Genomic DNA, 20734 nt, shown 5'->3' with positions numbered 1-20734 from the left:
TGAGCGGAAACACAAAGAGTAGCGCGCAGAAAAATTGCTTGTCTCGAACCGCGACGTGCGGTCGAGCATTCCCTTTCTTTCCCTCGGACATTTCGCACCGCGAGACTCCGTGCGTCGCCTACGTGACAGTGCCCGCTCATGTGGTCTCCCGCATTCTGACGACGGAAGGAATCGGAGAGTCGAACGCGACATTCGCCGTCTGTCGTGTCCAATTACGGAATTCGCGATGAAATCATCGCGGTGGATAATTCCCATCGCGATTAAATGATAAATAAATTTGCGAAATTGCGCCGCGCAAATAAACATGCATAAAATCACATTTCATACGCTCTTCATTTTCTTGGGATACAGGAAATTTTTACACACGCGCTCTTAATGCGTTTTTATTCGTCGATCGCGAGCGAAAATCCATGGCATTTTCTGGATTGACTTTCTATTTGTAATTATCAGGAAGAGCCACACCCAATCTAAACCCACAAGGAGGGAGAGCGTATACAATTTTGTCTGCGAATTTGTTAATTGCATGTGAAGTGACCCCTGCCTCGTATAAATTTTTAATTAATATCTCTGTCAGTTAGCAACGAGCTCAAAAAATTGCGATATACGGGCGTAATTGTCGCATATAATTGTATGATGCATAATTATACGATGTACCACGACACGCGTATCGTCCATTTGAATGTTTGTTTTTCATGGTACTTTGACATTTAAACATTTTACACGTCGCGGCAAAATTTTTCACGCTCATCATTTATCGCAATGACAGCGTCAAAAACTAACGATAAGATAAAAAATGCAGTTACTAACAATTAACGATTAAGACCATTAACTAAGGAGGGAAAAGGGAAAGGGGGAAGAGTAAGGCGTCGCGTTCTCCACTCGTTACCTACCGTAATGGAGTACTTGTCGATTTGAAATAACAATGAACTTATGGTCTTCTGCGGCTTCTCAATAATTCACCGTTATTTTCCGTCTCGCCAACGGACCGCGCGAAGGCAATATTCCTCACAATTGGTACGTTCAACTGTTGCGTCAATTGGTACAGGAGCGGAGAAGAAATAGAGCGACCCGAAACTTTTCCATTAAGATAACTTGGATGCTGGGCAGTGGACTCAATTCGTTCGGCATGATGGCTCCGTGGTCCCCACCGATGAACTCTCTACGACAGGATAGCAGAATTAATTTCTACGGTCGAACGATCCCCCAGCTGGCACGGAATATTCTATTTACCTTCATGAGCGACACTAAGCAGTTCGCAATAATGGTCGGTTATGATGACGTTTAACTCAGGCTTAACGGGGGATTAACCCGGACCTCCCGGTTGTCCTTCCGCGTCCCGGAAACGGACGTCGGAGAGAGAGAGATATCAGCACCGCACCGGCGCGGCACAACGTCCATCCCGTTTCAATTTGCCGGCGTTTTGCACGCGTTTACAATTGCATCGCTCAAAAACGCGTGACAAGAGGAAAACGGCACGCGACGCAGCTGCATCGCGACGATTTTCGTATCGACAAGCTGTCGTTTAAATTATTTTCGAGAATGATGGCCGTTTGAGTCGCGACGAATTGTATCACGTATCGACGACGCGCGGCGATAAACAAAAATTCAGTGATACAGCAGAAAACACGTGATGTGTCGCTCATGCTTCATTCCTGTGCGTGAGCCCAATTTACCGTACAACCAAGTGTCCATAACACAATTCTCTCGTCCATAGGCGAACAACAATATTTTATAAGTTTACGAACAAAAATATATTCCACTAATGTCGCGAAAGTGTAATGATAGTCGACATTTTGATATAACAAATTTCGAAATATATCGAATTCTCGTGAATTCGATCGCGAATATCCTGCGACTCGATATTCTACGTTTTGTGAATTGGACGGGCGAATTCTATCAGCAAAGTATTATATTAATGCGTCGATCCTAACCACATATGCGTACACTGTTTTAAGCAGTAGACCCGGTCCGATCGCCGCAAAGTCCGGTCAACCACACGCCGGCTCTAATTACACGTTATAAACGTTGCGAGAGAGATAGACAATTTATATTCTTTCCCGATAGGGACCGATTCGACGTTTGCACCGTGACACCGATACATCGTGACACCGATACACCGTGATTACCGTGCGGCTTAACGGCACCAATTACGAACCGCGTAATTTGGTGAATTTCCCATTCATCGAAATATCCGTTGCCGTGTGCATGTTGTTAGCTGTGCGTTAAAGCGGATACGAAAACTGATTATCGATAGTCGGCATTCGCGTTTCGCGGAGGGAGAGGGGTGGGGGGGGGGGAGGGAAAGGGGGAGAGAGGGAAAAGTTCATTGAAAATTCGGCGACGCGTCGTCGAGTGGCGAATTTTCGCGCGGAATGCGTGGCTTTTGCTCTGATCAAATCGCGAAATCGCGCATGTACATACCTGTCGATCAGATATAACTATAAAGAAAATTGGAATGAGCGAATGCGGTCAGTTGTGGCAACGAAACTGCCCGATTGCTGTACATTTCGCCCCCACCGCGTTCGACGTTGCACAATGCGATGTGACATTTCGTATAGGACATTAATTTTAAATCACTTTCAACGATGTAACAAATGAGGAAAGGGAGATGAGATTTAATAATTTAATTAATTAATAATGAATGAATCAAAATTGATATGAATATAATAATTATATTATATTATAATGTGAATCATTTAATGTATGATTAATAAATGGCAATAATATTGTTTCTAACTCCCCGTTTTTTATTTCAATGATTTCTTGATGTAAGCTCCTTTGCAATAATAATATAGGTTTTATAAAATGAAATTTGACTTGCATGCAACAATGCTTATATATAACAAATAAAAAAAATTTAATCTCTCCTGAAAGTTGAAATGAATCCTGAATTTTCGAAAAGTCGGTACCGTAGTAGTTACATTTTATTCAGTATAAATTTAATACTAAATAAATTTATATTATACATTCATTATTAAAAAAAATATAACTGTTTATTACATTTATTGATTATAAAAATATAGAATACAAATAATATATATTATTGTGCTTAAATATTGACCGATATTTAATTAATATTTGATTTATTTTCCACATAATACATCTAACATATGATTTTGTGCATTTAATTGGGAACCAAATATGGACACACGATGCAATATGATGATGTCATTCGAAAGATAGTGCAAACATAATTCGTTAACAAGTAACATGCAGAGAGAAAATAGAGAAAGTTGATCACATTAACATTTGAAATTCGGACCGCAATTTGGCATTTGTTGAACATGCTGGGGTGATCGTCCGGTTAATTTCCGTGTATCACTACGAGGTATAAAGTGTGCAGAGACACACGTACATATATCTCGTTAGTATTCGCGCGGCATTCATCGCAAAATAACGAAAATACGGATAAGCCATTCAGTAAAAAACAGCGTGGAAAAAAAACGGGCGTGATGAATGCGTGCGGATGCCGTCGACTCAACTCCGTCGGCAATTATAGCCAGCAGCGCAAAATTTGAAGTAAATTTGACGTTGGAAATCGCGAAAATCTCTCTTTGAGCTCATATCAACATCATTCGTTAAAAGGATTTTATACGAAGAGAGAAAATTTTTGCGCGCATTCATATTATATTTCTTATTAAATTCAATTTAATTCTAATTTATCTGAGCTGTATAGCTGTTATGTATTTTAAAACTCAACGTTTAAAACAATGGGCATTTTCAAGGCAATCGGATCAGCGAGTATTCGCCGCACATACACAGCTGCGAATTAGTTTACGAACTAAATTGACGTTTAATGTTGCGTCGGGCGTTGTCGGTTTACGAGGTAGATTCGAGTATTGTCGGAACGCGCGGAATTCAGGACAGCCTGATACGAGAAGAGGAGAAAAGGGAGCGAAACGTATCGGAATTTTATTTTATAAGAGCGCCCGGGGCTAACGCTCCGGCGATAAATATCGAGCATTTGACGGTATAATGTTAAATCGCAAAATTCTCGGCACGCGAGAGAAGCGCATATACGCTGCCGGTATACGTACATATTATCGTCGAATATTCAAAATGAATATCTCTCGTGTAGGCGCCGTGTATTCTGTCGGTAATTTCCATTACGAGCAGATAGCGAAACGAGAACGAGCATTCCGACTCTCGACTTCCAGAGTCGATCGAGTTTCTGGCACGCTCGATTTGCGTGAAAGATCAGCTGGCCCATTTGGAGGGAAAACGATTCGAGAAATCGATAGACTTAATCGCACGATACACTCGATTGTCGCCGGTCATAAATAAAATGGGGTATGTAATAGCGATGGGGTGTCCTGGAGTGTGCTGAAGAATTGGGGAAGATACTTGATAACGTTCAACTTTCGCTAAGCGTTATGGGCGTTCCAACGTTTACAGACAATAACACAAATTTCTTAGAGATAATATTAGAGCGTAGTAGACCGTGCAGGTTTTGTCGACTTTTAAAAATTATATTAATTTTAAATATTATTTTTAAAATATCTTTAAAGATCACACAAACAAGATTACAAAAATTTTAGCGTTCAAATTCCTACGAAATAATATACCGTACATAGTATGACATGTATAATAAAAGACAAAAAATACAACTATACAATTTTAATTACAATACATACTACAAAAGTTCTCTCTTTCATGAATAATAATAAATTGAAATAATTATGTAATTTAATAATACAAAAATATGAAATCACATTAGAGTGAATAAAAATATCAAACTGCTGGTACTTCTGTCATAATGTTAACTTTAAATATTTCTACGAACAAATAATAATTTGAGAAATTTGCATGAGAATTTTTAATAAATTTCCGCGATCAATCTGACGCTGAGCATGAGTGCCCGAGCGCTCAAAGTCTGACGTTAACATTTGCGAAAAGTTTTCGCGGTTCTATTCCAATTACCCCGCAAACTCGACGATTGCGGCGAGAACGCACACGCGGTAGACGTAAATATTTACCATCAACGACAAAGTTCCATAACGAACGTCCTAAAGCGATTCCGCGGCGGGATGCGAGAAATAGAAGTGCTTGACTCATAAAAGCGAGTGGCAAGCTGAAAGACGTGCACTTTTATACTCGAATATATTTTTCCAGATATATTCGCATACCGAACTTTGCTCGCGACTTTCATTTTCCGCGTGCGGTATTCGCGGAAATTATCGCACAGTGGGCGATTCGTTCGTTAGTCGGCGACAAGTGCTAATTAAAACGACTGGAAAATCGTGCGGTCGTGTGGCTCTTGCGGTTATTGCACGGTTCTCTCTCTCTCTCTCTCTCTCTCTCTCTCTGTCGCTCCTGTCCCGGTTTTAAACTCGCGGATGCGGATGGCGAGATAATAAGCTCGGCTGTAGCCCGGTAGTATGGTGTGCAGGTGGACGCCACGCGACACCTGCTACCACTTGGCTTCGCACGGCATCTTTATCGCGGATGTGAACGAACGACCGGATGGTGATCGATCGCGTTGCGCGACAGCCACAGTGACGGCACTCAAACCGATACCTCGCTCGCAATTTTCAAACGAACCAGATATAGCTATACTCGTTCGAGAGCCGTCGATACTACGGCACTTTTCGCCGGTTGTTTCACGGAGGCCGGGTGTTGTCAGTTATTTGGATACGTCAATTGAATTGATAAAAAAAAGATCTGGTATGTATTCGAGAAAAACTGAACAAAAAAAAAAGAAAAAGAACTGGGAAATCATTTTACCCGGCTATTCGAAAATTCAAACGTTTTTCGAAAACTTCGAAGAGTTTCAAATCTTTGAAAAATTCGGAAAACGCAGGATTGAAATTATTGGACATACAAGTGAAACATTTCAATGGAGCGCTTTCTCTTTCTCTCTCTCTCTCTCTCTCTCTCTCTCTCTCTCTCTTTCTATGCATCCGCTGCATTGCCTAAAAAGTACAGAGCACTTCTACTTGTTTACTGTTTCGAATATTTCGATCGACAAAGGGATAGAAACGATAAAGCATCCCGTGCTCTATGATGGAATCAATCATGCGTATAATAATAGTGATGGTCCTCGAATCAATATGGTTAAATGATAAATAATGTACATCCTGATGATTGAAATGTATTAAATTATGTAAATAAATACTTTTTGTGTCTATCTAGAAGAGAGAGAGAAAGTTCTAATTATTACTTAACACAAGCCAATTATTTTTCTTTTTCACTTACAACTTCATAATTTGAAAGAAAACGAGTATCCTTCGAGATGAAAATCTCAGATATCCGCTAGTCGTGGCTTTTCTAGAAATTTGCGCACCAATGTGCGAATTCTTCGTAGTAATTGGGACAAAGATATGAAAACAGAAGCCGCGGATCTGTTCGCGTTGGTTTACTTTTCGTTCGTCTGTCAATTTCTCTTTCCATGGCTCAGTTTTAAGGCGAACGGTATCCCAGATTAAGAACAGACAAAGGTATTAGAGATTGCCTCCAGGACGATTACGTAATAGGACACACTAATCAGCCCGACCTCCGTTATTCCAGCTCAACGGACTCTTTAAGTCTCTCTCGAGGTGACGTGCCTGCCACAGATTTACCTCGAACCGTCCGTCATGGTAAGATATAGAGACAGACCTTAATTCAGGTCTTCGATTCAAAGTGAAAATCCATTTGACATTTGTTAATATTGTTCAACCTACTGATACATCTAAATAATTTTAAATATATATATATATATATAAAGGTTTATAATATACTACAAGAATATATGGTAAAACTTTATGAATTAAATACGCTAGAGAGAGAGAGAGAGAGAGAGAGAGAGAGAGAGAGAGAGAGAGAGAGAGAGAGAGAGAGAGAGAGAGTATCAAATTCCACAGCAAATATTACTTTTTTAATACTCGGGATTATCATTTCAGTACACAAATAGAGCATTAAACATCTCGTAACATTTTGGCTACTTCGCAAAATAATATAATTTTCCAATTTATATAAAATATATTAATTATATTTTGCCGCGCGTTTGTTAATTAAATATACAGAAGAATAGATTGACATTATATTATAATTGTAACTATAAAGAGTTGCTTGAGCTCTGAGAGATCAATAAATATCTATCTAAACAGCTAACTAGGACCGGTACCGAAAAGCTTACAAGCTTACGATCACAAAATTTCAACAACTCCACGAGGACTTACACATGCTTAATTGACAGTAGGTGTATTTCAGGCATACTCTATGTAGGGTAGTCTATACGCTCCAGAGACTTCTGATATAGCTTGCCTGAAATGTATCGACCACGAGGACGGATTTTCGTTTAAAAATTTTACTCACGATCGCATGGAGGATCGTTCGATAAAATCGAGTTGCACATAGATGCACGTGGTATTTCTACGCTTTGCGAGCTGTTTTATACAGGGTGTTCTGATAAAATTGCGGTGGTTTCTCAGATGAGAGAAAAATATGTCAAAAGAGAATTACTAAATTTCAGCCTGTAACATAGTAATAAATAATATCAAGCTCTAATAGATTTATTGGCAGATGGATAGCCAATATTAATTATAGTTCGTTCATTAATTACTCTAACAGAATTTTTATCAGAATAAAAATTTCCAAGGTATTTAATCACGTACATTAAAGGTGTTATTTCCGACGATACAATTGTGAGAGTGAAATTATCCCAAGGACGCGAATTTTGAAAGACACCCAGTAGAGAGAATAGTTTCTCCCTTATTCTGTCTCCGTCGCGCGTAACAAGACATCTTCCGCTTTAAGCTCAGCCCGTCGTACATAGATACAATCAGACATCGGTCGATCCTGGTCCCGTCGCGACGCGGGGATGGCGCATTGCTTGTTTCGCCCATCACGACGTTAGTTTCCGGCAGTCTCGACGGCATTTTCGTCTGCAAGTATGCGACACGAGAAACCGCTGGTCATCCACTTGCACGAAGGATGCAGACGGGATTGCTGGTGCACCGTACCAGACTAACTACCGCGTGCCTGCCCGAGGGACGTCTATGCCGTCGCAGATGGTTACGTTTGCGTCTATATGTAAACGTCGTCGGGTTATACGTGATCTCACAATGTGCCAATAGATTAGTATGATACCATCTTTGTACGCGTGTCAAAAATAAATTTGAGATTTATGTTCAATTGTCAAAAGTATATCGTCTCTAAAACATATTTAATTTCTATCATATATATATGTCGCTGATATTTTGTACGATAAAAACAATATTATTACGATATTGTGATAATTCGAGAAGAAAAATTGAATGATAATTATAAGAAAGTACGTAACTTTGATCATATTAAGCAACCGCAATAATTTAATTGGCAGTTTCTGCATACGGGAATGAAATTTCGATCACAATTGATGCGATGAAAACGACGCTAATTGCGAAGAACATGGTCCAAGTTTGCGCAAAAAGAAGTTTACGTCGAAGTTGGAAAGCAGTGCAGCGCGGGTTGCTGAACTGCTTCTTAAGGCATCCACCCGCTCCAGAAGTAGTTCCGACTTCTATTTAGTGTAAGTCGGGCGAAAATAAGTTACGAGAAATGGACGAGAAGGAGAGAACGCTGCGCGGCGGCGTGTTTGTCCCAGCGACGTCGCACTTAAGCACATAACAACAGATACGAGGCGCCAGAATCAAATTATCACGCCTGCGAAGATAGTTATCGAATAAAAAGGTTATTGAAGCATTTATTGGCTACAACAGTCTCAGAAGAACGCTTGGAAGGAAAAAGTCCTCGGCCGAACTCCTTCAACAACGATCCATTGTGCGGAAAAACCCTTAAACAGTTATTCTTTTAAAGAAAAAAGAAGGAGAGACAAAAAAATTTTCTCTCTATTAAAATCTCGATTTAAAAGCATCGATAAACTTTAATATTCAATAATAAATAAACAATGCATGCGACAAAAGTTTAAAAATAAACAAGAATAAATGAAGATAAACTAGAGTAAGAAGAATAAATAAAGAGAAATAAGAATAAACAAAACTGTTATTCGATATAATGTAGTTTGAAATTGCGGAACTTATTCTATTTTATGATTTTTCTATAGCAATTTAAAATACATTTAGCTATTTGTAAATATCTTATACTTTGCTTATTAATTACCTCAATTTTCGGAACATTTTAATAATAGTTTGGAATTTAATTCACTCTGTATAGCTTAATCCACACTATTTTTATGGATTGCTTGTTTTAACAATATAACGAACCAAAGGGAAATTTCAAATTTTAATCGGCTTTGGTTAATTTAAACATAGAGGAATTAAGCTAACTCTGATTAGAAAGTACATTTCCTGTTTAATTTATAATCATTTGTCTATTATTATATAACTGCGATATTTTCAATAACTAACAGTACCGCAATTTCGACGTTACATCAGCTATAAAGCAAGGGAATTCAAATCAAATGAAGACTATCAAATGCTCCGAAGCCAAACATGCCAATTTATGAAACTACGGTCGAATGAATTTCCACAAAGATCGTTTTTTGTAATTAGTTTTCCAATTCACGAACAAACCGCCGCGAGTTGTCTTGAAGAAATCATTTTGAACTAGATGCATTAATTAATAGATTAATTATCGAATCTACAACACATAAAATACCAAAAAAAGATGACATTAATTATCGAATTATCGATTTTCATTTTAGACACAAATTCCAAGAATTATTTATTTATCTATAATTTATAGAACATGTAATAAAACATTTCGCGACAAAACCATCGTTAATAGAAATTTTTACTGATATTACCAGATTATCTTACGTCGAGAGAAAAAGAGGAAACTGTTTTCGCACCATTCGCGCAAATATTACAATCGTCGCGACGCATATAACCGTGACGCATATAGGCACATATAGGCAGATCCGCATTTCTCCGCTCGCTTTCTGTAACTGCCGATCGACATCGGCGACGCGTCGATAATTAGTCGTCCCATAGCTGCGAATGGGACACGGAAGTCGGCAGGTCGCTTCGTGATTCGGAACATATTGAATGTCACCGGGTACAATTGGATTGCGTCTTGTCATGGCTTCACGCGTACCTGATAACTTCAAGACAATTTCTTTTTACGGTGAATACGAAATAAATATTCGAGAGTGCTTGAACGATATTAAAAAGCGAAAAATATTAATTATTATAATATTAAATTATATTGATTATATATATATATATATATATATATATATATAAATTGTAATTCAAAATTTATTATATATATTAATTTTTGTACAGAATGGGATGTTTTTTTTTTTAATAATAAATCTACTTTAAATAGGCATAATATAATAAATTTAGAATTTAATTTTCATTGTTAATCAACATAATTTTCATACATAAAAAGATATTTAATTAATTTTCCATAAATAGAAACTATCGTACGTCTATTTGTACGTATCACTAAATTCCTATATGAGTCAAAGTATATGGAACATTAATTTAATCTAGAGACTCTCCGCTAATATTTTTTACGCAACTGAAAGACCAAATAAACTTCTTAGTGCACTGTAAATAGTCTAAGTTTGCGATAGTAGAATGGTCGTTGCGCGAATGAAACCAACGACACATCAAAGCCTCGCCTCGGGAGAGCCACCGGTTCTCTAAAGTTTCAAAATTATTATTTACTTCGCACGCATATGTGGATCCGTATCCTCTGACAATATGAATATTGTGCTCACGTACGCTTTACAAACGAGCATCGGGGCTTCAAAGCCAGCCTCACGATTACCGTCGTCTCTTGTCTACTTGCTAGGAGTCGAGTGTAACAGCTAAAGGGATCATATACACGGCTTGCACACAGTGTCTGAAACACGCCGAGTAACGAGGTAGTTTATATGAGTTTCCGGTATACATATAGATAAATTGTGCGTTCGTCGATGAACTTTGCTACGACGCAAAGAAATCTGATATTAAAGTTTGACAAGAAAATGTAAATTCGCGTAATTAAAAATTTGCTCCGTTACGTCAACACGGCAGATTGTACGCTCGACGCAAATCCATCGCGACAGCTTGTCATGTTAATCTGGCAATCAAATTCTGACACCGCTGAATCATTTTTGCTTCGTTTCTTCATTAGTATTTTTTCTCTATTTTAAAAAAATCCAAATAGAAATAATTGACCATGACGTCAAGAATAAATTGTATAATATCATGTATATAAGAACAATTAATTTTAAATATTAGTTTTGAGAATTTTATTTTTTTGCTCTATAAATGCTTTATCAATATTCAATTTATAAATAATAGAAGTGCTGTTTCGCGCTGATTCATATGCTTTCTTTTCTTAAACTGCTTATTGACAATTCAAATATAGAGCAGTCAGTGGGAAGAAAGTGATTTTCGAACTAGACATCAGTGCCAGAGTCATCGCTGAGAGAAAAATGCGATGAAAGAATTGGAATTGAAGTGGAAATGGTGTTCGTGAGAAAGCAATGGTACTCATCGAAATGTCAAGTTCTTTTGCAACGCTTGAATGAACATATATGTATGCTCGTAGTTTTAGATTTGCGCTCGTTAACCAGATTATCTTTCTCATGCCTGACGGCGAAGAAAATATATGTATAACAATACGAGTTATATACGTTTTGCGCGTACCATGTTTTCTGCATCCGGCTTCTCATTAACCTACGTTATTACTTCTTCGTTTTCTTGTTTACTATAAGTTTTTTTTTTTTAATTACAAGAATAAATATTTTTATTAAATCTTGAAGAGAACGAGAGATAATATATATTTTAAAATATAAAAATAAATTAATTAATTAATAAAATAATATTAATATTAATAATATTAAAAAATTTACAATCAAAAAAAGTTTTCTCTTTTTTATATAATATATTTCAACACGCAATTGAAAACATATATAGTGTAAAATATTTTTCAAAAATAAGTCTTAATTTGACTCTTTTACGCATAAAATTGTTGCTGTGTGAAAATTTTTTGCAATTGTATATATTTTGGACAAATACGCGCACATCAATTATAATATAAATGCAACAACTATGTGTTGTATGCATGCTAGATTTTGTTTTTCACGAAGCAGCTATCACTCATCGAGGAATGTTAAAAAATACATTTCAAAATCACGGAACCCAGCTCTTTACATATTTCTCTCTGGTGTAAAAGCTCTCCCTTCTTTCATATAGTTATTCTTTTTCGAGATTCCGTCGCGATGTTTGGAAGCATCGTTCCGCAATCTTGCCAATCTTCCTTCCCGCTGGTATTTTCCCCATGTTTTCATCGCGAAACCGCAATGCGAGGAAAAATTCTTTACATCGTAACTCATCGCGCGTCTACAACGTGCAATATACAGCCGTAACTTACGCGCCGAGTAATCGCGATCGTAAAAGTAACGACGAGTACGAGGGTTTCGAGTGCATTGTTATCCTGGAGCAAATGGACCAGAAGCGTGCCCGAAGGGTAGGCGGTTAAAACGCGTTGGCGCGCGGCTTCGGGATGAGCGCGACTAAAATAACGCTCCTCTATTTTGTAACAGATCATGCCGTAGATTCCTCCGAATTTACGAGACGTCCGATCAAAATCTAGCCCCGTGAACTCCGCTCGTTCCCGTTGTGCCTCGCAGCATGCGCGTGAGCATCTACTGATATTTGATCGTATCTCACGATAACGTACTGCATATAATTCGAACAATTCTGTATATTTGCCAGAAACAGTGGGCGTGCAATACGTATATATTTGTATGATTATACGTGTTTATGGATATGTAGATACATATATTTGAGAATCTGTAAAGACAGTGTGAGAATCCATGAAAATCTATCTATGGATTCAGTAATTTATGGAGAGATATTCTTTAGTTTTCACACTATACTTTATACATAAAAAGAGATATTTGAAGCGATACATTTTAAGCGACTATTATGTTTTAATTTTCTATGCAATGTATTTTTTAAGTAGCATGAAGATTAAACTGACGTGAAGAAACGGAAAATGAGAGAGAGAGACAATTACCAGAAATACCGCAGCTACTTGAAAACCAATTTCTTAAGGACTGTTCAAAAAGAACAATAGACTATTGCTTTTATAATATCATGACTTCCTTATTTTTGTGTTTTTTTTTTCACATTTTTATATTATATTACACTTTTATAATTTAAAACAAAAAATATTTAATGCTACAGAGAAATATGTATATTAAATATACTCGTAGAAATATAAAACCAAATCTCCTTAGACTATTCTGGAGAATGCATCACAATTTTGACATCGTGATAACAATGAGTTACATACGCATAACTATGGCGCCGATTAAATTTTGTCATTGCGAAAAATACGAGGCGGGTCAAATCGAACGATCTACGGGGCGCTCCCTATAACTTAGAGACGCAGCCTGTAGACAGGCGATATTTCACACTGCGCGAGAAACCGCAGACTGAACAGAGGCTGCCAATGAATTACGACATGGTCTATGTAACGCGCAATCGTGCGTATGTAATTTTCGGAAGACGCATACATCGGCGAGTGATAACCCAAGCCTATGTCGAACCTATAGCGCGGGACGAGCATATAAGCGTTTCCTATAATTTAATTAAACGCTCGTGGGTTTCAGGACTGCTCAGGCTGCAGCAAATTTATCAGGGCTTGAAACCAGGCAACGAGTCCTTTCAAGTCGAAACCGTCAAGAGAATACAGAATATGTCAGAGGCGATTGATTTTCTACGGAGTCTCGAGGAACTTAACCGGTGAGTATTCTCTCGCTGAAATATATATACAACATATACACATGTAAAAGAAATATGAAGCCCTTTGCTAAGAACATTCCGGAATTAGTACTTGATATACTTATAGTTATGCATCTTAATAATAAGTTTTCTTTATGGTTGTACGCACCATATGATCCAAATTTTGACAAACTTTTATCAAATATTATAAACGCAATTAAAAGTTTCTTATTAAATAATGTTACATATATGACATATGATTATCAAATCTTATATTTATAAAAGTTTATTTTATATTTTAAAATTACATTACACAAAAATGTGTGTAGTAATAGTATATGTATTGTATTATAATAATTTAAAAAATTTTTTGTTTGCGTTATACATATATTTGATTACAATACATATATTATACGCAGTTGTAATATCAATCTTATCTCTATGCTCGGTAGTGCTTTGACAATAATTGTTATTTTCCTGCAAATTGCATACCGACAATGTGACGGATAAAGGTTGGTCATAGCGCGAGTTGCCGTGCAACTTGGCACTAACAATTCACCAGCGGCTACGCATTCGTGCGACGCAAGTAATCAACAACAGCGAGTAATTGCCATGGCGGTAGTTTGAATCGACCGAGTATAGCAGTAGCCGAAAACAACAGCATTATTACAAATTGCCATACAATATCCAATTATTACAAACGAAATGAGCATGGAAACTTCGCGGTGCATCGATCAAATGCGACAAAGCCGCATGTTAACGCGAAACGTGAATTGTGGTGAACCAGCGCGCGTGACTTATGTCCCTTTCTCGTTGGAAAACTCATTGTCGCGTGTGAATTTTTTCTCGTCATTCCGGATAATTCACCTCGAACGTATTGAAATTTTTTTAGATGGAGTAACAAATACGTCGTGCTCGACTGTCCAACGGACATGGCGAAGGATATTGTTGTGAGCCATGTGAGGGATATAGCTTTGGGAAAAAGAACGTATCATTATCTGCTGAGTGGCTTGGTAAGTTGTGAAATAAAACTCTCTTTTGTAGTTAATTTTTTCACGTTCTATTATCCAAACGAAACTTTTGGGATCAAGAGCGATCGCTCGCACTGAATAGTTACCCTACATTATATAAACTAACGTTTCGTATATATATAAAATATATAAAAATAGCTGTTAACAAAATTAAATGTCAAATTAAAAGTGTTTTATATTTTATGTAATTACGTATAGAAAAAGAAGAAAAATATTAGAAATTGAATATCTCATAGACAATGATTTAAGTTTAAAATATCTTATCTTAAAATAAATAAAAAACTCTTTTATTACACACATCATATATATAATGTAAATAAATTTTATTTTTTTTTATTTAAAAAGTGTAGATAATTTTTATTAGCAAGTTTCTTCAGCTCGGAGAATATTCGGTATGCAAAATAATGACTTTCGCTTTATTACGCGAAAGTGCTCTCACTTGTACACCGTCTGGTGTACGGGATTAATTCGCAGCATGCCGAAATTTTCGAAACAACCGAGAACCCGTCGCTCAAACTGACACGAAACGCTCCCGTCGTGGGAGGGCAAGATCTTCGTCGGTGATGTCTCCTCCGTACTTTAGAATTTAGAGGACAGTTTGCTTGTGTTTCGCGGCTTCCAGCGAGTTGCTGTAGAAGAACAGGCGGCATTACACTCCGACGACGACCAAGATAGTTGTACATACCTGCATGTACATTTCTAGTGTTCCGTTCTCTACGAGGCACCGCCATTGTCATTTATCGCGTCGTTCTCGAAAACGGTTGCTTAGCGCCAGCGAGGCGTAGACGTGTCGATTCGCACATTTTCCCGCTTTCCGCAATTCTCATCCTTTGTCTCTTACTTCCTTCTCTCTTTCACGTTCATCGACTTGACTTGATTCAACAACCAGAAGACGATTGCTGACGACGACTTAACTAGCTCCTAATATCGCCTTTCACATGTAAATCCCTATTGACACATTTATGAATCCACAAAATTTCTTTTACTTAGATAAAATAGAAAAGCTACGTTTAATGCAAGACTTACAACTCTTTGATTTTCTAAATTTGTTAGTTATAAATTACAATTAACAGATGAAAATTTTCTAAAAATTCTCTTAAGCTTCTTTTCATGCTTATTATATCATTTTAATTTAATTAAACATAAATTTATCTATATTTTATAAAATATGGAGAGTTTATTAATAAATTTTATACTCGTTAAGTTATTATTTAATGTTTATTCATCTCTCCGTCGTATTTATTTTTTCAATATTTTAAGCTCGGATTTTTAAGGCTAATAGTTGTTCAACTACTAATGAAGCTGGATATTACAAAACTTTATCCGCTCCCTAACCGCAGATGCAAAAGTTCAAAAGTCAACGCGGCGGACGCGGTGATATCAGACCGACAAATTAAACTGGTAACACGCCGAATTCATTCGCGACGAAGTTAAACACGCATACAACATTAACGCAGCGACTATGTATTATCTCCTGTCGCTTGACGGATGATGGCCGCGCAGTAGTTAAAGTAGCGAACGGATCAGCCGTAGAAAAGAGAGATCCGAGATCTAATAATAACATCTGTATAATCAGATATCGGATATTATTGGTTCAATTTTGCGAACGAAACGCTATTGTCGTTTGTTACGAGCGTTTGCGAAAGCTTCGTTTTCGGTATCATACTACTGCCATTTCCGGCACCCTTGAACGAAATCTGTTCTTGTTCTCCTAGTATGATCATTAGTTTAACGATCGCGAAAATAAGTAATCCCAATTTTAATTGGACTTATATTTTTCAAGCATAATGCGCGCTTACGACGGCGAAACGCAGACGTATCAATTTTCTTTCCCCTCTTGCCTTCTCACCTCGTTCGAAAGAACTACCGCGCGTTAACGCGAACGGCGAGCTTTTCACTATTTCGAGGCTTCGCGCATAATGCGCGACGTAACAACGCGATATCAGCGTAAAACTGAAGCGGCAGCTGCATTCGAGCTCGAGTAATTAAATACGACGGCAGATTCGAATTGGAATTGAGACGTCTCAGTCCCATTAAGTTTTTCATAAGGAACAAAGGAAACGCGGTAATAACGCGCGCCGTAATAATATAACAGTGACTCGAGTGCCCGTTCTCGAGTCGACTTTCAAGATGCGACGAAAGATCAAGGACCTCGTTGTTGCGCGAATGCTTTTCGCGAAGCTATATACCGTCTCCTTAGAGCGTCGAGGTCGGAAAGGAGTAAGATAACAACCTTTTATCACGCAAGCGAGCAAGAATACGCATCTGCGCATCTAACAGACTCCAACACATACTTTCCATCATATATCAATATCCCGTGTGTTTCGCTGTAATCAGATAATGGACGACCGATGGGAGAGCGAGGTGATCGAGTTTGGCGCCATCAACATCACGGGCTTTCGCATCGTGGATGTCACTCGACCTCACGTCAAGGACTTCCTGGCCGGCTGGCATCGCCAGGACCCCGCCATATCTCAAGCCGGTCGTGAATCTATTTCCGTACGTATATATATATATATATACATATATCAACGGCATCTCTCCTATGAGACTCCATCGTTCTTTTTTCTCACGTCTGTCCTCCGTCGGCTTCTCGCCACTTTCACAGTTTGCGTCCAGGGAGAAAACTATGGCTCGGTGTAAAATCCTCGCTCCTCGAGCGCAGCGATTTTCTCCCGGTGGATCGAATACTTTCTCAGGTTTCTTCGTGGCCCCCGAGTATCGTCGGCAAGTTCCTCATACGAGAAATAAGAATCAAACAAGAATCATCGTATGGTGTCGATCCGTTGGCGCGCGCCAACGGATTTCTTTCTTTCTCGTTCGCGTGCACGGTGCTCTGTGTGTACAGGCTTGAGACCAAACTTGTTAAACTGCACCCGCATGTAGAAACTTGGACTTTTCAGCCCGTTTATAAAGTGCCGGTCGCTCGACCGTACCGTGCGAACCGTGCTTCTTCACGTTTCTCTTAATGACTCTTCTTCCGTCCGCGCGTTAACATTTTTTTCCCAGACCTTCTTGTATAGATCCAAAAAGTAACCAGTGTTTAACGGTGCGCGGCGACACAATTCTCTAGTACATACGATCACACGTGTTGTACGAAACTTACTTTTTGTTTATTCGTGATAATCATTAGGTCAACTAAATTAATTGAGATAAATGTAAAAGTATAATGCTTATATTTTATCATTCAGAAATATTGTTGCACTACTCGGATCAAAATGTAAACTATAACTTGAGTCAATTTTTTTCAAGAAAGAAGGAAGATCTTGTTTATTTGCATTTTATTATTAAGCAAAATGTGAATACCAATATAAATTAACAATCATGGTTATTGGATGTGTTTTTCTTTTTCTTCTTTGTTTCTTTTTTCTAGCATCGCGAAATTACACTGAGAAATATATTCGATTATTTTGCACGATTTTTGCTGTTTTACAAAAAGGGGCGTCTATAATGCTTAAAACGGATACATACTGCTAACGGGTTTCCTGGGTAAGATTGGGTAGCGTAGTATCTATGGATCTAAAAGCTCTCTGGGAGACAGGCTGCATGCAATCTAATGCAACGATTATCGTGCTCGATCGTTATATTCAGCGAGCACCGAGCGCGGTTTTCCAACACTGGCGAAGTGCCCGAGGTACTCTAGTCTCCGCAAATTTACGTACATCTCAACGTAAGGATGAATCCCTTTCTCAATCTCGCCAAATTCTTGATCCTATCGGAGAACGGGATTCTATGCACGAGAAATAAAGAGTCAAAAATCTTTTTCCGCGTTTTTTTCCCCATTTTCTATTTTCGAAAATCAATACATTACGGTAAAAACGACGAGAGAAAAAGAGGGAGAGAAAGTTGAAGAGAAAGTTTATTTCCTATTTTTTTCTTTTTTTTTTCCAACTTTGTGTGAAAACTAATACACTTATATATAGATTCTGTACACAGTAATTTATTGTACACGTGTCAAAATTAGGCACAAGCCGCTCTGATGTATGACGCCGTGTTCGTCTTGGTTGAAGCCTTCAACAAGTTTTTAAGAAAGAGAACCGACAAAAATAATACACGGCGTATAGGAACTCCGAGCAGCAATCAACCCATAAACGGAACAAAAGCTTTAGATTGCTACAACAATCGCGGCTGGGTCACTCCGTGGGAATATGGCGACAAAATCTCGAAATTTTTGAGAAAGGTAAATCAATTTTGTTAATAAGAAGAATACAATGATATTTACACGGCACATTTTTATGATTATTATAAATTAAATTCAAATATATGTAAAAAAATATATATATATATATATATCTATATATAATTATCTATTCATATGTTTTTATAATTTTTCTTATAATTCCATCTTTAACTCGACGAATTATCCATTATAATCCATTACACATTGAATTAAATAAATACACGATTTAGCATTAACTTCTGCGTGCCAAATTTTGAATTTCTACTGTCGACTTTTAATTCAATATGGTCATTATTATATAACACAATATTGGATTACCAGAATTATATTTTAATAATACGCGAACGTGATAATATTCGCATAATTGTGCGTATATAATTTGTTTTCAAATTCCCGAGACGCGCGATTCAGAGGACAGGGGTACTCAATGTGTTGCGAAATACCGTGTGGCGACCGAAATTGCCAGAGACCCTCCTCCACGTATCTCTGCTCTTGACAGTAATTGGCGGTTATTCCGACTCTAACGGAATTCCTGCGTTCGCGTCAAATAGTCCTTCGTCATTCCGCTCTTACATGTACATGTCGTTATTCATGTATCCTCTTTTTCATTTTTTATTCAACTACCGTTTAACAATTTGTCATGTCAATGTTAAATTCGTTGACAACAAAAAATATAATAAAAAAATTACAATCAACACGATTTTTTCCAATAAATTCTAATAGATGTTATCTTGATTTTTATTTAAAAAATATACTTTAAGCTTTAAAATTTCTATATTAAATGATATTTTAATAAGAAATATTTTGCTTATTATTTTCATAAACCAATTATTAACAATAATACAGAAAAGTTTATTTATTTTTGTATTTATTATTTATTAATTATTGCAAAATATATTTTTATAATATATTTTGCTAAAATTTTGGTCTCTAAAAATATATTACGTAAAAATATATTATTTTTAATCTGTAATACTTTACAATTTTTCTTTTATTCTCGTAAAAATATATAATAACAACTAAATATATATCATAATATTTATTATTACAATTATATAAAAAATATACGAAATACGCGATTAAAATTTAATTGCAGGTTGAAATCGAAGGATTGACAGGAGAAATACGATTCAACGACGATGGCCGACGACAGAATTATACGCTTCATGTCGTCGAGATGACTGTCAATAGCGCTATGGTGAAAGTGAGTTTTTATATTTCATAAAAAATTTATATGAATAATTATTCGATGTTATATATGTATACACATACACACATTCACAAAATAAAGTATTTATCTCATTCGTAATTCGAAAATTTTTGATGCAAATTTTTTAAATACCTAGTGTTTTTTTCCACAAATAAATATCTGTACAATATAGTTTCTATCGTACTCCTTTGTCATATCTGAAATTCTCTTCTTATGCAAACTTGCAATATCTATTCCAATAGATTCACATTAAGAGAACTGCGACATGATTTATTGTTGTAGGTCGCCGAGTGGACCGATGAAGCTGGTTTTCAAGCCATAGCCGCAAAATATGTGCGTCTTCGTCCGCATGAAGTTGAGAAGAATAAAACTTACATCGTTACTACGATAATGGTGAGTCTCTTAAAATGATACATTTTTAATTAATTTGTGCATGATTAAGATTAATTGTATAATATTAATATTATAATTTTAATTGTATAGGAGGATCCTTACATAATAAAGAAAACGTCGGATACGGGTGAAGTATTAGTTGGAAATGACAGTTATGAAGGATATTGTAAAGATCTGGCTGATCTCATCGCCAAAAAGTTAGGCATATCATGTAAGTTTATAATTAAAAATTGTTCTTGCATAAAAAATATTGCTTCTCTTAAAAAAT

General features: G+C 36.9%; 1 protein-coding gene across 9 annotated transcripts in view; it reads left to right on the top strand.

Annotated features, from left to right (window-relative positions):
* The window catches only part of LOC126849663 (glutamate receptor 1), a 215976-nt gene that overhangs the window by 177039 nt on the left and 18203 nt on the right, over positions 1-20734 (top strand). For all 9 annotated transcript variants that reach the window (XR_007687423.1, XM_050591707.1, XM_050591710.1 and 6 more), the window contains 7 exons: positions 13541-13673; positions 14545-14665; positions 17021-17182; positions 18648-18863; positions 19960-20067; positions 20356-20466; positions 20557-20677. Coding sequence is in view for 8 of the 9 variants with exons in the window: in XM_050591707.1 (XP_050447664.1) it covers positions 13541-13673; positions 14545-14665; positions 17021-17182; positions 18648-18863; positions 19960-20067; positions 20356-20466; positions 20557-20677 (972 nt within the window). In the remaining variant the exon portion in view is untranslated. The remainder of the gene's footprint in view (positions 1-13540; positions 13674-14544; positions 14666-17020; positions 17183-18647; positions 18864-19959; positions 20068-20355; positions 20467-20556; positions 20678-20734) is intronic.

The sequence above is a fragment of the Cataglyphis hispanica genome, chromosome 5 (assembly GCF_021464435.1).
Source record: "Cataglyphis hispanica isolate Lineage 1 chromosome 5, ULB_Chis1_1.0, whole genome shotgun sequence".
Classification (NCBI taxonomy): Eukaryota; Metazoa; Arthropoda; class Insecta; order Hymenoptera; family Formicidae; genus Cataglyphis; species Cataglyphis hispanica.
Note: the sequence above shows the minus strand (reverse complement) of the source record. Positions and strands in the feature narration are given on the sequence as shown.